At 38.1% G+C, this 11,721-nt stretch overlaps 4 protein-coding genes across 4 annotated transcripts; 1 reads left to right on the top strand and 3 right to left on the bottom strand.

Annotated features, from left to right (window-relative positions):
* Positions 1–2,251: 2,251 nt before the first annotated feature.
* LOC135216628 (antho-RFamide neuropeptides-like) lies at positions 2,252–2,821 on the bottom strand. The gene has a single exon (XM_064252011.1). The coding sequence runs from the start codon at positions 2,819–2,821 to the stop codon at positions 2,252–2,254; it is 570 nt and encodes a 189-aa protein (XP_064108081.1).
* A 25-nt stretch (positions 2,822–2,846) lies between these two features.
* LOC135216627 (antho-RFamide neuropeptides-like) lies at positions 2,847–3,380 on the bottom strand. The gene has a single exon (XM_064252010.1). It carries the CDS (start codon positions 3,378–3,380, stop codon positions 2,847–2,849), a length of 534 nt encoding a protein of 177 aa, XP_064108080.1.
* A 133-nt stretch (positions 3,381–3,513) lies between these two features.
* On the bottom strand, positions 3,514–3,942 carry LOC135216626 (antho-RFamide neuropeptides-like). The gene has a single exon (XM_064252009.1). It carries the CDS (start codon positions 3,940–3,942, stop codon positions 3,514–3,516), a length of 429 nt encoding a protein of 142 aa, XP_064108079.1.
* A 2,771-nt stretch (positions 3,943–6,713) lies between these two features.
* LOC135216625 (countin-like protein) lies at positions 6,714–11,441 on the top strand. The gene is made up of 2 exons (XM_064252008.1): positions 6,714–6,829; positions 10,940–11,441. Exons 1-2 carry the CDS (start codon positions 6,714–6,716, stop codon positions 11,439–11,441), a joined length of 618 nt encoding a protein of 205 aa, XP_064108078.1.
* Positions 11,442–11,721: the final 280 nt, after the last annotated feature.

Below are 11,721 nucleotides of genomic sequence, written 5' to 3'. Positions count from 1 at the left end.
AAATTCCAGTTTCTAATCGCAAATTCTGTTTTTCCTTTCAAATTCTGTTTCCCTTCCAAATTCTATTTCCTTCCAAATTTCTGTTTCGCATTCTGTTCCTACAAACTTCAGTTTCTATTCCAAATTCTGTTTCCTCTGCAATTCTGTTTTCCATGCAAATTCTGTTTCTATCCCAATTCTGTTTCCTCTCCAAATTCTATTTCCTTCCCATTCTGTTTCATTCCCAATTCTGTTTCCTCCCAAATTCCATTTCCATTCTGTTCCTGTCCAAAATTCAGTTCTATTCAAATTAATTGTTTCTTCCAAATTGTTTTCAATTCTGTTTCTATCCAAATTCGTTTCCCTCTCAAATTCAGTTTCAATCTGTTGCTTCCAAAATTCAGTTCTATTTCATAATCTGTTTCCTTCCAAATCTGTTTCATTCCCAAATTCTTTCCCTCCGGCAAATTCAGTTTCCATTCTGTTTCCTTCCAAAATTCAGTTTCTATTCAAATTTGTTTCCTTCCAAATTCTGTTTCCATCCAAATTCACTTTCCATTCTGGTTCCTTCCAAAATTCAAGTTTTCTATTGCAAATCTGTTCTTCCCAAATTCTGTTTCATTCCGCAAATTCCTGTTTCACCCCCAAATAGTTTCAATTCTGTTCCTTCCAATAAGTTCAGTTTCTATTACAAATTCTGGTTTCCTTCCCAAATTGGTTTTCCTTCCCAAATCGGTTTCATTCCCGAGTTTTTCGTTTCCCTCCAATTCAGTTCAATTCTGTTTCCTTCAAAATTAGTTCTTTTTCAATTCTGTTTCATTCCAATTTGTTTCTCCCAAATTCTGTTTCCATCCCAAAGTTCTGTTTTCTTCCCAAAATTCTGTTTCCAAATTTCCCAAATTTCTTGTTTTCTTCCATCCAAATTCCGGTTTCCCCCAAATTCCTTTTGTTTTCCTTCCCAAATTCTTTTTTTAAATTTCATTTCCTGTTCCGTCCAAGAATTCAGTTTCCTATTTTTCCAAATTCTTGTTTTCCATTTCCCAAATTTTGTTTCCATCCCTTTAAAAATTCCCTTTGTTTTCCATCCAAATTCCCTATTTCTTCAATTCTGTTCCCGCCACCCAAAAATTTCTGTTTCAATCCCAAATTCCATTTCCCTCCCAAATTCTGTTTCCATCCCAAATTCTGTTTCCTTCCCAAATTCAGTTTCTATTCCAAATTCTGTTTCCTTCCCAAATTCTGTTTCCCTTCCAAATTCTATTTCCTTCCCAAATTCTGTTTCCATTCTGTTCCTTCCAAAATTCAGTTTCTATTCCAGATTCTGTTTCCTTCCCAAATTCTGTTTCCATCCCAAATTCTGTTTCTATCCCAAATTCTGTTTCCCTCCCAAATTCTATTTCCTTCCCAAATTCTGTTTCATTCCCAAATTCTGTTTCCCTCCCAAATTCCATATCCATTCTGTTCCTTCCAAAATTCAGTTTCTATTCCAAATTATGTTTCCTTCCCAAATCTGTTTCAATTCTGTTTCTATCCCAAATTCTGTTTCCCTCCCAAATTCAGTTTCAATTCTGTTCCTTCCAAAATTCAGTTTCTATTCCAAATCTGTTTCCTTCCCAAATTCTGTTTCATTCCCAAATTCCGTTTCCCTCCCAAATTCAGTTTCCATTCTGTTCCTTCCAAAATTCAGTTTCTATTCCAAATTCTGTTTCCTTCCCAAATTCTGTTTCCATCCCAAATTCACTTTCCATTCTGTTCCTTCCAAAATTCAGTTTCTATTGCAAATCTGTTTCCTTCCCAAATTCTGTTTCATTCCCAAATTCTGTTTCCCTCCCAAATTCAGTTTCAATTCTGTTCCTTCCAAAATTCAGTTTCTATTCCAAATTCTGTTTCCTTCCCAAATTGTGTTTCCTTCCCAAATTCGGTTTCATTCCCAAATTCTGTTTCCCTCCCAAATTCAGTTTCAATTCTGTTCCTTCCAAAATTTAGTTTCTATTCCAAATTCTGTTTCATTCCCAAATTCTGTTTCCTTCCCAAATTCTGTTTTCATCCCAAATACTGTTTCCTTCCCAAATTCTGTTTCCATCCCAAATTCTGTTTCCATTCTGTTCCTTCCAAAATTCAGTTTCTATCCCAAATTCTATTTCCTTCCTAAATTCTGCTTCCCTCCCAAATTCCGTTTCCATTCTGTTCCTTCCAAAATTCTGTTCCCATCCAAAATTCTGTTTCCTTCCCAAATTCTGTTTCTATTTCAAATTCCGTTTCCCTCCAAAATTCAGTTTCCATTCTGTTCCTTCAAAAATTCTGTTTCCTTTCCAAATTCTGTTTCCTTCCCAAATTCAGTTTCCTTCCCAAATTCTTTTTCCATCCCAAATTCTGTTTCCATCCCAAATTCTGTTTCCTTCCCAAATTCTGTTTCTATTCCAAATTCCGTTTCCCTCCAAAATTCAGTTTCCATTCTGTTCCTTCCAAAATTCTGTTTCCTTTCCAAATTCTGTTCCCTTCCAAATTTTTTTTCCATCCCAAATTCAGTTTCTATCCTAAATTCTGTTTCCTTCCCAAATTCCGTTTCCATCCCAAATTCTGTTTCCATCCCAAATTCAGTTTCCATCCCAAATTCTGTTTCCTTCCCAAATTCTGTTTCCATCCCAAATTCAATTTCCATCCCAAATTCTGTTTCTACCCCAAATTCTGTTTCCATCCCAAATTTTTTTGCCATCCCAAATTCAATTTCCATCCCAAATTCTGTTTCCATCCCAAATTCTGCTTCCTTCCCAAATTCAATTTCCATCCCAAATTCAATTTCCATCCCAAATTCTGTTTCCATCCCAAATTCTGTATCCATCCTAAATTCAATTTCCATCCCAAATTCAATTTCCATCCCAAAATTCAGTTTTCATTCCAAATTCTCTTTCCATCCCAAATTCTGTTTCCTTTCCAAATTCAATTTCCATCCCAAATTCTGTTGCCATCCCAAATTCAATTTCCATCTCAAATTCTGTTTCCAACCCAAATTCAGTTTCCTTCCCAAATTCTGTTTCCTTCCCAAATTCAGTTTCCATCCCAAATTCTGTTTCCTTTCCAAATTCAGTTTCCTTCCCAAATTCTCTTTCCTTTCCAAATTCAGTTTCCTTCCCAAATTCTCTTTTCTTATCAAATTCAGTTTCCTTCCCAAATTCTCTTTCCTTTCCAAATTCAGTTTCCTTCTCGAATTCTCTTTCCTTTCCAAATTCAGTTTCCTTCCCAAATTCTCTTTCCTTTCCAAATTCAGTTTCCTTCCCAAATTCTCTTTCCTTTCCAAATTTAGTTTCCATCCCAAATTCAGTTTCCATCCAAAATTCTGTTTCCTTCCCAAATTCAGTTTCCATCCAAAATTCTGTTTCCTTCCCAAATTCAGTTTCCATCCAAAATTCTGTTTCCTTCCCAAATTCAGTTTCCTTCCCGAATTCTCTTTCCTTTCCAAATTCAGTTTCCTTCCCAAATTCTCTTTCCTTTCCAAATTCAGTTTCCTTCCCAAATTCTCTTTCCTTTCCAAATTCAGTTTCCTTCCCAAAATTCTTGGTCATTTCTTTCCAAATTCAGTTCCTTCCCAAATTCTCTTTCCTTTCCAAATTCAGTTTCCTTCCCAAATTCTCTTTCCTTTCCAAATTCAGTTTCCTTCCCAAATTCTCTTTCCTTTCCAAATTCAGTTTCCTTCCCAAATTCTCTTTCCTTTCCAAATTCAGTTTCCTTCCCAAATTCTCTTTCCTTTCCAAATTCAGTTTCCTTCTCGAATTCTCTTTCCTTTCCAAATTCAGTTTCCTTCCCAAATTCTCTTTCCTTTCCAAATTCAGTTTCCTTCCCAAATTCTCTTTCCTTTCCAAATTTAGTTTCCATCCCAAATTCAGTTTCCATCCAAAATTCTGTTTCCATCCCAAATTCAGTTTTCTTCCCAAATTCTGTTTCTTTCCCAAATTCAGTTTCCATCCCAAATTAAGTTTCCATCTCAAAGTCTGTTTCCTTCCTAAATTCTGTTTCCTTCCCAAATTCAGTTTCCTTCCCAAATTCTTTTTCCATCCCAAATTCTTTTTCCATCCCAAATTCTTTTTCCTTCCCAAATTCTGTTTCCTTCTCAAATTCAGTTTCCATCCCGAATTCTGTTTCCTTCTCAAATTCAGTTTCCATCCCAAATTCTGTTTCCTTCTCAAATTCAGTTTCCATCCCAAATTCTGTTTGCTTCTCAAATTCAGTTTCCATCCCAAATTCTGTTTCCTTCTCAAATTCAGTTGCCATCCCAAATTCTGTTTCCATCCCAAATTTTGTTTCCATCCCAAATTCATTTTCCATCCCAAATTCTGTTTCCATCCCAAATTCAGGCAAGGATTAACGATAATTGTACATCGAACGCAGACAACCAAGGAATTACATTAAACAGCGATGGTTCCTGTATGGTCAGAAGACAGGGAGCGCTTTGTTTTCGTACAAAGCAGGGCGGAGCTATATCTCAGAATTGTTCGGTGCCGCGGTAACATAAATAAAAAATTGGGAGCCAAGGAACTGCGCTATATGAACCGTAAATTTCCGAGGAACAGTAGATAAGACAGTGGCCTCTTCCAATTAGGAATCTCCATAATTTATGGCAGCCTGGCCCACATTTCAGTTTCTCCGGCAGTTGAGACCGGTTAGTTATTGTTATCATTGCAATTCAGAATAAGTAGTATGTTCTTAATGGGAGAAAAATGCAGTGATTAAAAAATCCTCATTGTAGCACGAGTCTTCAAATGGAGAAACAAATCCACAGTTATGTAAATGTACATATATTTAAATTTAAAACTTTAAGGATAGCTTTCGGGAATCTGCTCGGTTCCCCTTATCCCGAAAGCTATCCTTAAAGTTTAAAATTTAAATATGTGTACATTTACATAACTGTGGATTTGTTTCTCCAATGCAGTGATTATTTGTAAGAAAAGGGAAGAACAGTGTACATCTGAAAACTAATTATGAATTAATTAGTCAAAAATTAACGAGCAAATAAATAAATAGATATTAAACGAATAAATAAATATATAGATAAAAAGATAAATAAATAAATTAACAGGTACTGATGAAAGTTGGAGTACTCAAACGCAAGACCAGTAACTTGTCATACAGGGACTATGGCACAGCTCAGAGTCTAGAAATATAAGCTATATGGTTAATATCCCGTATTAAGCATCTTAGTTTGATACCTTGGGCGACACTGATGCAACAAATAGATGCAGGCAAAGATATTCCGGTCAATCATGAAAGACATACAAGTCAGTGAAAGGGGGATATGCTGATCTATTATACTGCTTTGTTAGCTAAAGAAATAGGTAATACGAAATTGATCTCAGCTTGGTACTGAGTTGCAGAATATTCAGCTATTAAACTTAATTTTAATTCTAAACATAATTTGAAGCGCCTCAGTGGCGTGATTGGCATGGTCTTGACCTGCCACCTCAGTGGCCGCGAGTTCGATTCTCGGGTATTCCATTGAGGTGTTAGAGATGTGTATTTCCGGTGATAGAAGTTCACTCCCGACGTGGTTCGGAAGTCACGTAAAGCCGTTGGTCCAGTTGCTGAATAACCACTGGTTCCATGCAACGTAAAAACACCATACAAACAAATAAACATAATTTGCATACTGATAGCATTCGTGGAAACTTCGAACAATATCTTTGCCAGGTTAAATTTGGGTATAATTTAAGAAAGGGTTCTTATTCAGTGTCCATTTAATTAGTTCTTGCGATCTGTGCAATGGAATCTATTCAGATTTTTTTCTTTCATTAAACTGCCGTTTATGTTGAAGCTGCTATAGTAGATTCACATCAACCGTGCATTTGATGTCTATGCCAGTCCCTTACGACGCTCTTGATTGGCTGTTGATAAGCCAGTCACACGGCTGGAAACTCTCAGTCTCTCGAGAGTAGGATCTATGTAACACCTCTCTTGAGGGATATGTCTTTCAAAAGTATCCCTCAGAAGAGGTGGAACTCACATACTGCTTATGTGAAACCTCGAGAGAGACTGAGAGTTTCCAGCCCTGTGATTGGCTTATCAACAACCAATCAGGAGCGTTGTAAGGGACGGGCCTAGACATCAAATGCACGGTTGATGTGAATCTACTGTAGTTACAATCGTATATAACAGCATATTATGTTTAGGGAAGAAATTCACAAGTAGTTATGCAGAGAGGTTAAGTGATTACGTGAAGCTCCCATCTTCTCTCATTGCATTACATCAGTGTTTCTTGAAGTGTGGTCCGCGGCCGTGGAATGTTCAGGTGGTCCTCAGGATAATGTGAGGAGGAAGCGTTGCTGTTAAGTGTACTAAAATTTTTTGTGCAAAATGGCAAAATTAATAATGTTGTGAAAGTTATTTTAAGTAAAATGTAAGCATTTATTCTGAAGATAAGCCATTAATAAATAATTCGGTAGCAATTTTTGTACTATATATTATACCCTTAAAACACTTTTAAACCCAAGAGGGAAATCATAATAAAGGGTCCGCTACATAGAGTATATAATTTCAATAAAAAGGGTCCGCTGCACAAGAAAGTTTAAGAAATACTGCATTACGTTGAATAGACTCTTGAGTCAGTACTACCCACTACTGGGAGTATTTTTATAGTTGTTAAATTATAATGTGGAGTTGCGACAATTTATTGGAAATCTCGTCGTGCACTTTTGAGTTGAGTTGATTAAAGAATTTAAGCCAAAACCCAAGCACTGAGACCTATGAGGTCATTCGCCGCTGAAATGGAAATTGACGGTAAAAGGTTTGGAAGGTGTAACGAGAGTAAAGCAAAGCTTCGCAGTTGCACTATGAATCAAGTGGTAGGAGAGGCTGGGAAGTATGATGGAAGAAAGAGAATATGAAAGGAGGTATAGTAAAACGAACGAAAGTGGTTGCAGCTAGGGGGCCGAAGGCACACTGCAAAGAACCTCAAGTAATGCCTACAGTGCGCCGCATGTGGTCCACTGACGACACTACCCCCCTACTACGGGGGTTGTGCACTTTTCATCATATCAAAGGGACTCACCATCATTCCCCAACCTATGCCCAGGACCCTGTCATGTCAGGAAACAGCTCTGTTTCTCTGTATGGGAGGGAGGGACGACCATCATCTCATTTTCACCCTCCCACACCATAACCCACAATGCTCAACCACCCATCCACCCACCCCGGTAAGTTGCGTTATCCCTTTGTCTCTCCACCCGCGAGCCTTCTGTTGATGGGCTTATACGAAGGAGGAGGAGGCCTCCTCTCCTTGTTTATTTTCCGCGTCAGATAACAGATTCCTGAGGGCTCTATCGCCGACACTCGATACCGCCTCCTCGAGGGCGATGTTGAAGACGAAACGTTTTTTTTTTTTTTTTTTTTTTTAAATGAAAGGCAGAGTGGGTTACATGACATTCATTCGCCTTTATTTTTTTGCAATGTTCTTGATAGGATCTCCCTTTCGTAGCTATGAAAGAGTATTATCTACGCCCACGATTTTAAATTACTCTACGCCCACGATTTAAAAGCTTAAATTACTCCTACGCCCACGATTCTAAAGCTTAAATTACTCCGACGCCCACGATTTTAAAGCTTAAATTACTGCCTACGACCCCACGAATTTTAATAAGCTTAAATTACTCCATGACGCCCAAGATATTCTAAAAGCTTAAATTACTCCTACCGCCCACGATTTTAAAGCTTATATTAGCTCCAACGCCCACGGATTTAAAAAGCTTGAAATTACTTTCCAACGCCCACCGATTTTCAAAGCTTAAATCTTACTCCTAACGCCCACGATTTTAGCAAGCTTAAATTACTTCTAAGCAAACGATTTTTGGATTTTAAAACGTGACTCAAATAACCTCCTACGCCCATCTATTTTGAAAGCTCAAATTTACTCCAAAACGCCCACCGATTTTGAACTCAAATTTACGCCAACGCCACGATTTTTGAAAGCCTCAAATTACTCCCAACGCCCACGATTTTTAAAGCTCAAATACTCCAATGACCACGATTTTTGAAAGCTCAAAAATTTATCCAATGCCCACGTTTTAAAGCTCAAATTACTCCAACGCCCCACGAAATTTTAAACAATAAATTCAACGCGATTTTGAAAGCAAATTACTCCAACCCCTCGATTTTGGAAAAGTTCAAATTACTTTCAACGCCCATGATTTTGAAAGCTCAAATTACTCCAACGCCCACGATTTTGAAAGCTCAAAATTACTCCCAACGCCCACGATTTGAAAGCTCAAATTACTCCAACGCCACGATTTTTAGAACTCAAATACCCAATCCCCGCGAATTTTGAAACGCTCAAATTACTCCAAACACCCACGATTTTTAAAACTCAAATTATCCAACGCCCACGATTTTGAAAGTCAAAAATTCTCTAACGCCCACGATTTGAAAGCTAAAATAATCCAACGCCCACATTTAAAGCCCAAATAACTTTTCCAACGACCCACAAAAGCTCAAAATTACTCCACGCCCCCATAACTTTGAAAGTCAAATGACTCCCAACGCCCCACCGGACTTTTGAAAGCTCAAATTACTCCAACGCCCAACCGATTTTGAAAGCTCAAATTACATCCACGCCCCGATTTCAAAGCTCAAATTACTCCAACGCCCACGATTTTGAAAGCTCAAAATTACTCCAAAGCCCACGATTTTAAAAGCCTCAAATACTCCAAAACCGTCATGATTTTTAAAGTCAAATTACTCCAATGCCCACGCCCCACTTTTAAAAAGCTAAAATTATTCCAATGCCCATGACTTTAAAAAAGCTTCAAATTACTCCAACGCCCACGATTTTAAAACAAATTACTCCAAAACGCCCACAATTTTTAAAAAGCTCAAATTACCCAAAGCCCACGATTTTGAAAGCTCAAAATTACTCCAACGCCCACGATTTTAAAAGCAATCAAGTACTTACTCCCAACGCCCTTACAAGATTTTAGAGCTCAAACTACTCACAAAGACGCCCACGATTTTGAAAGCTCAATAAATTACTCCACTGCCCACTTGATTTTGAAAGCTCTAATTACTCAACGCCCCCGATTTTAAAAAGCTCAAATTACTTCAACGCCCCACGATTCTTTTTTTAAAAGCTCAACTTACTCCAATCGCCCAACGATTTTGAAGCTTGAATTACTCCAACGCCAACCCACGATTTTGAAAGCTCAAATTACTACCAATGCCCACGATTTATTTTGCACTCCCACAAATTACTCCAACGCCCACGATTTTAAAAGCTCCCAAACAAATTTTTTTTTGTTACTCCAACGGCCACAATTTTAAGCTCAAATTACTCCAACAAGCTCACGATTTTAAAGCTCAAACTTACTCCAACGCCCACGATTTTTAAAGGTCAAGTTACTCCAACGCCACGAATTTTAAAGCTCAAATTACTCCAACGACCAACGGTTTTGAAAGTCTCAGAGTTACTCCAACGCCCACTTTTGATTTGAAAGCTCAAATTACTAAACTCCAACACCGAACGATTTTGAAAGCTCAAATTACTCCAACGCCCACGATTTTGAAAGCTCAAATTACTCCAACGCCCATGATTTTGAAGATCAAATTACTCCAACGCCCACGATTTTAAAGCTCAAATTACTCCAACGCCCACGATTTTGAAAGCTCAAATTACTCCAACGCCCACGATTTTAAAAGCTCAAATTACTCCAACGCCCACGATTTTAAAGGTCAAATTACTCCAACGCCCACGATTTTAAAGCTCAAATTACTCCAACGCCCACGGTTTTGAAAGCTCAGATTACTCCAACGCCCACGATTTTGAAAGCTCAAATTACTCCAACGCCAACGATTTTGAAAGCTCAAATTACTCCAACGCCCCACCGATTTTAAAAGCTCAATTCCTAAACGACGATTTTGAAAGCTCAAAATTTACTACAACCGCCCACGATTTTAAAAGCTCAAATTACTCCAACGCCCACGATTTTGAAAGCTCAAATTACTACAACGCCCACGATTTTGAAAGCTCAAATTACTCCAACGCCCACGATTTTGAAAGCTCAAATTACTACAACGCCCACGATTTTGAAAGCTCAAATTACTTTTCCAAACGCCCACGAAATTTGAAAGCTCAAATTACTACAACGCCCGACGATTTTGAAAGCTCCCAAAACTTTTACTTAACCAACGCCCACGGATTTTTGAAAGGCTAAAGACTTTTAAAACGCCCTCGATTTTTTGAAAGCTTAAATTACTCCAACGCCCACGATTTTGAAAGCTCAAATTACGCCAATGCCCGACGATTTTTGCAAAGCTCAAATTACTCCTAACGCAACCCACGATTTTTGAAAGCTCAAATTACTCCAACGCCCACGATTTTGAAAGCTCAAATTACTCCAACGCCCACGATTTTGAAAGCTCAAATTACTCCAACGCCCACAACTTTTAATGCTCAAATTACTCCAACGCCCACGATTTTAAAGCTCAAATTACTCCAACGCCCACAACTTTTAATGCTCAAATTACTCCAACGCCCACGATTTCGAAAGCTCAAATTACTCCAACGCCCACCATTTTGAAAGCTCAAATTACTCCAACGCCCACAATTTTAAAGCTCAAATTACTCCAACGCCCACGACTTTAAAAGCTCAAATTACTCCAACGCCCACGACTTTAAAAGCTCAAATTACTCCAATGCCCACTACTTTAAAAGCTCAAATTACTCCAACGCCCACGATTTTAAAGCTTAAAGTACTCCTACGACCACGACTTTAAAAGCTCAAGTTACTCACAACCATGAGTTTTAAAGCTCAAACTTACTCCAACGCCCACCATTTTGAAAGCTCAAATTACTCCAACGGGACCCACAACTTGAAAAGAAATAAACAAAATACGTCCAACGCCCACGATTTGAAAGCTCAAATTACTCCAACGCCCACGACTTTAAAAGCTCAAATTACTCTAACGCCCACGACTTTAAAAGCTCAAATTACTCCAACGACCACAATTTTGAAAGCTTAAATTACTCCAACGCCCACGACTTTAAAAGCTCAAATTATTCCAACGACCACGATTTTGAAAGCTTAAATTACTCCAACGCCCACGACTTTAAAAGCTCAAATTACTCCAACGCCCACGATTTTGAAAGCTCAAATTACTCCAACGCCCACCATTTTGAAAGCTTAAATTACTCCAATGCCCACGACTTTAAAACGCCAAATTTACTCCAACCAACGCCCACGACTTTAAAAGCTCAAATTACTCCAACGCCCACGATTTGGAAAGTTCAAATTACTCCAACGCCCACGATATTAAAAGCTCAAATTACTCCAACGACCACAACTTTAAAAGCTCAAATTACTCCAACACCCACGATTTTAAAAGCTCAAATTACTCCAACACCCACAAATTTAGAAGCTCAAATTACTCCAATGACTCACGACCGAATTTTAAAGCTCAAATTACTCAACGCCCAACGATTTTAAAAGCTCAAATTACTCAACGCCCACAATGCTTTACTTTAAAGCTCAAATTACTCAACGCCCTTTTAAAACTCAAATTTGAAAAGCTCAAATTACTCCAACGCCCACGATTTTGAAAGCTCAAATTACTCCAATGCCCACGATTTTGAAAGCTCAAATTACTCCAACGCCCACGATTTTGAAAGCTCAAATCAATCCAACACCCACGATTTTGAAAGCTCAAATTACTCCAACGGCCACGACTTTAAAAGCTCAAATTACTCCAACGCCCACGATTTTGAAA

This window comes from Macrobrachium nipponense, chromosome 6 (assembly GCF_015104395.2).
Source record: "Macrobrachium nipponense isolate FS-2020 chromosome 6, ASM1510439v2, whole genome shotgun sequence".
Classification (NCBI taxonomy): domain Eukaryota; kingdom Metazoa; phylum Arthropoda; class Malacostraca; order Decapoda; family Palaemonidae; genus Macrobrachium; species Macrobrachium nipponense.
The sequence above is the reverse complement of the archived record's forward strand: the minus strand, read 5'-3'. Positions and strand labels throughout refer to the sequence as shown.

Coding starts and splice junctions, on each gene's coding strand:
- LOC135216626 (XM_064252009.1), bottom strand. CDS start 3,942: ATGGAAACTGAATTTGGGAAAGAAACAGAATTTGGGAAGAAAACTGAA.
- LOC135216627 (XM_064252010.1), bottom strand. CDS start 3,380: ATGGAAACTGAATTTGGGAAGGAAACAGAATTTTGGATGGAAACTGAA.
- LOC135216628 (XM_064252011.1), bottom strand. CDS start 2,821: ATGGATACAGAATTTGGGATGGAAACAGAATTTGGGATGGAAATTGAA.
- LOC135216625 (XM_064252008.1), top strand. CDS start 6,714: ATGAGGTCATTCGCCGCTGAAATGGAAATTGACGGTAAAAGGTTTGGA. Junction 6,830..10,939: donor GTGGTAGGAGAGGCTGGGAA/GTATGATGGAAG, acceptor CGACTTTAAAAG/CTCAAATTACTCCAACGACC.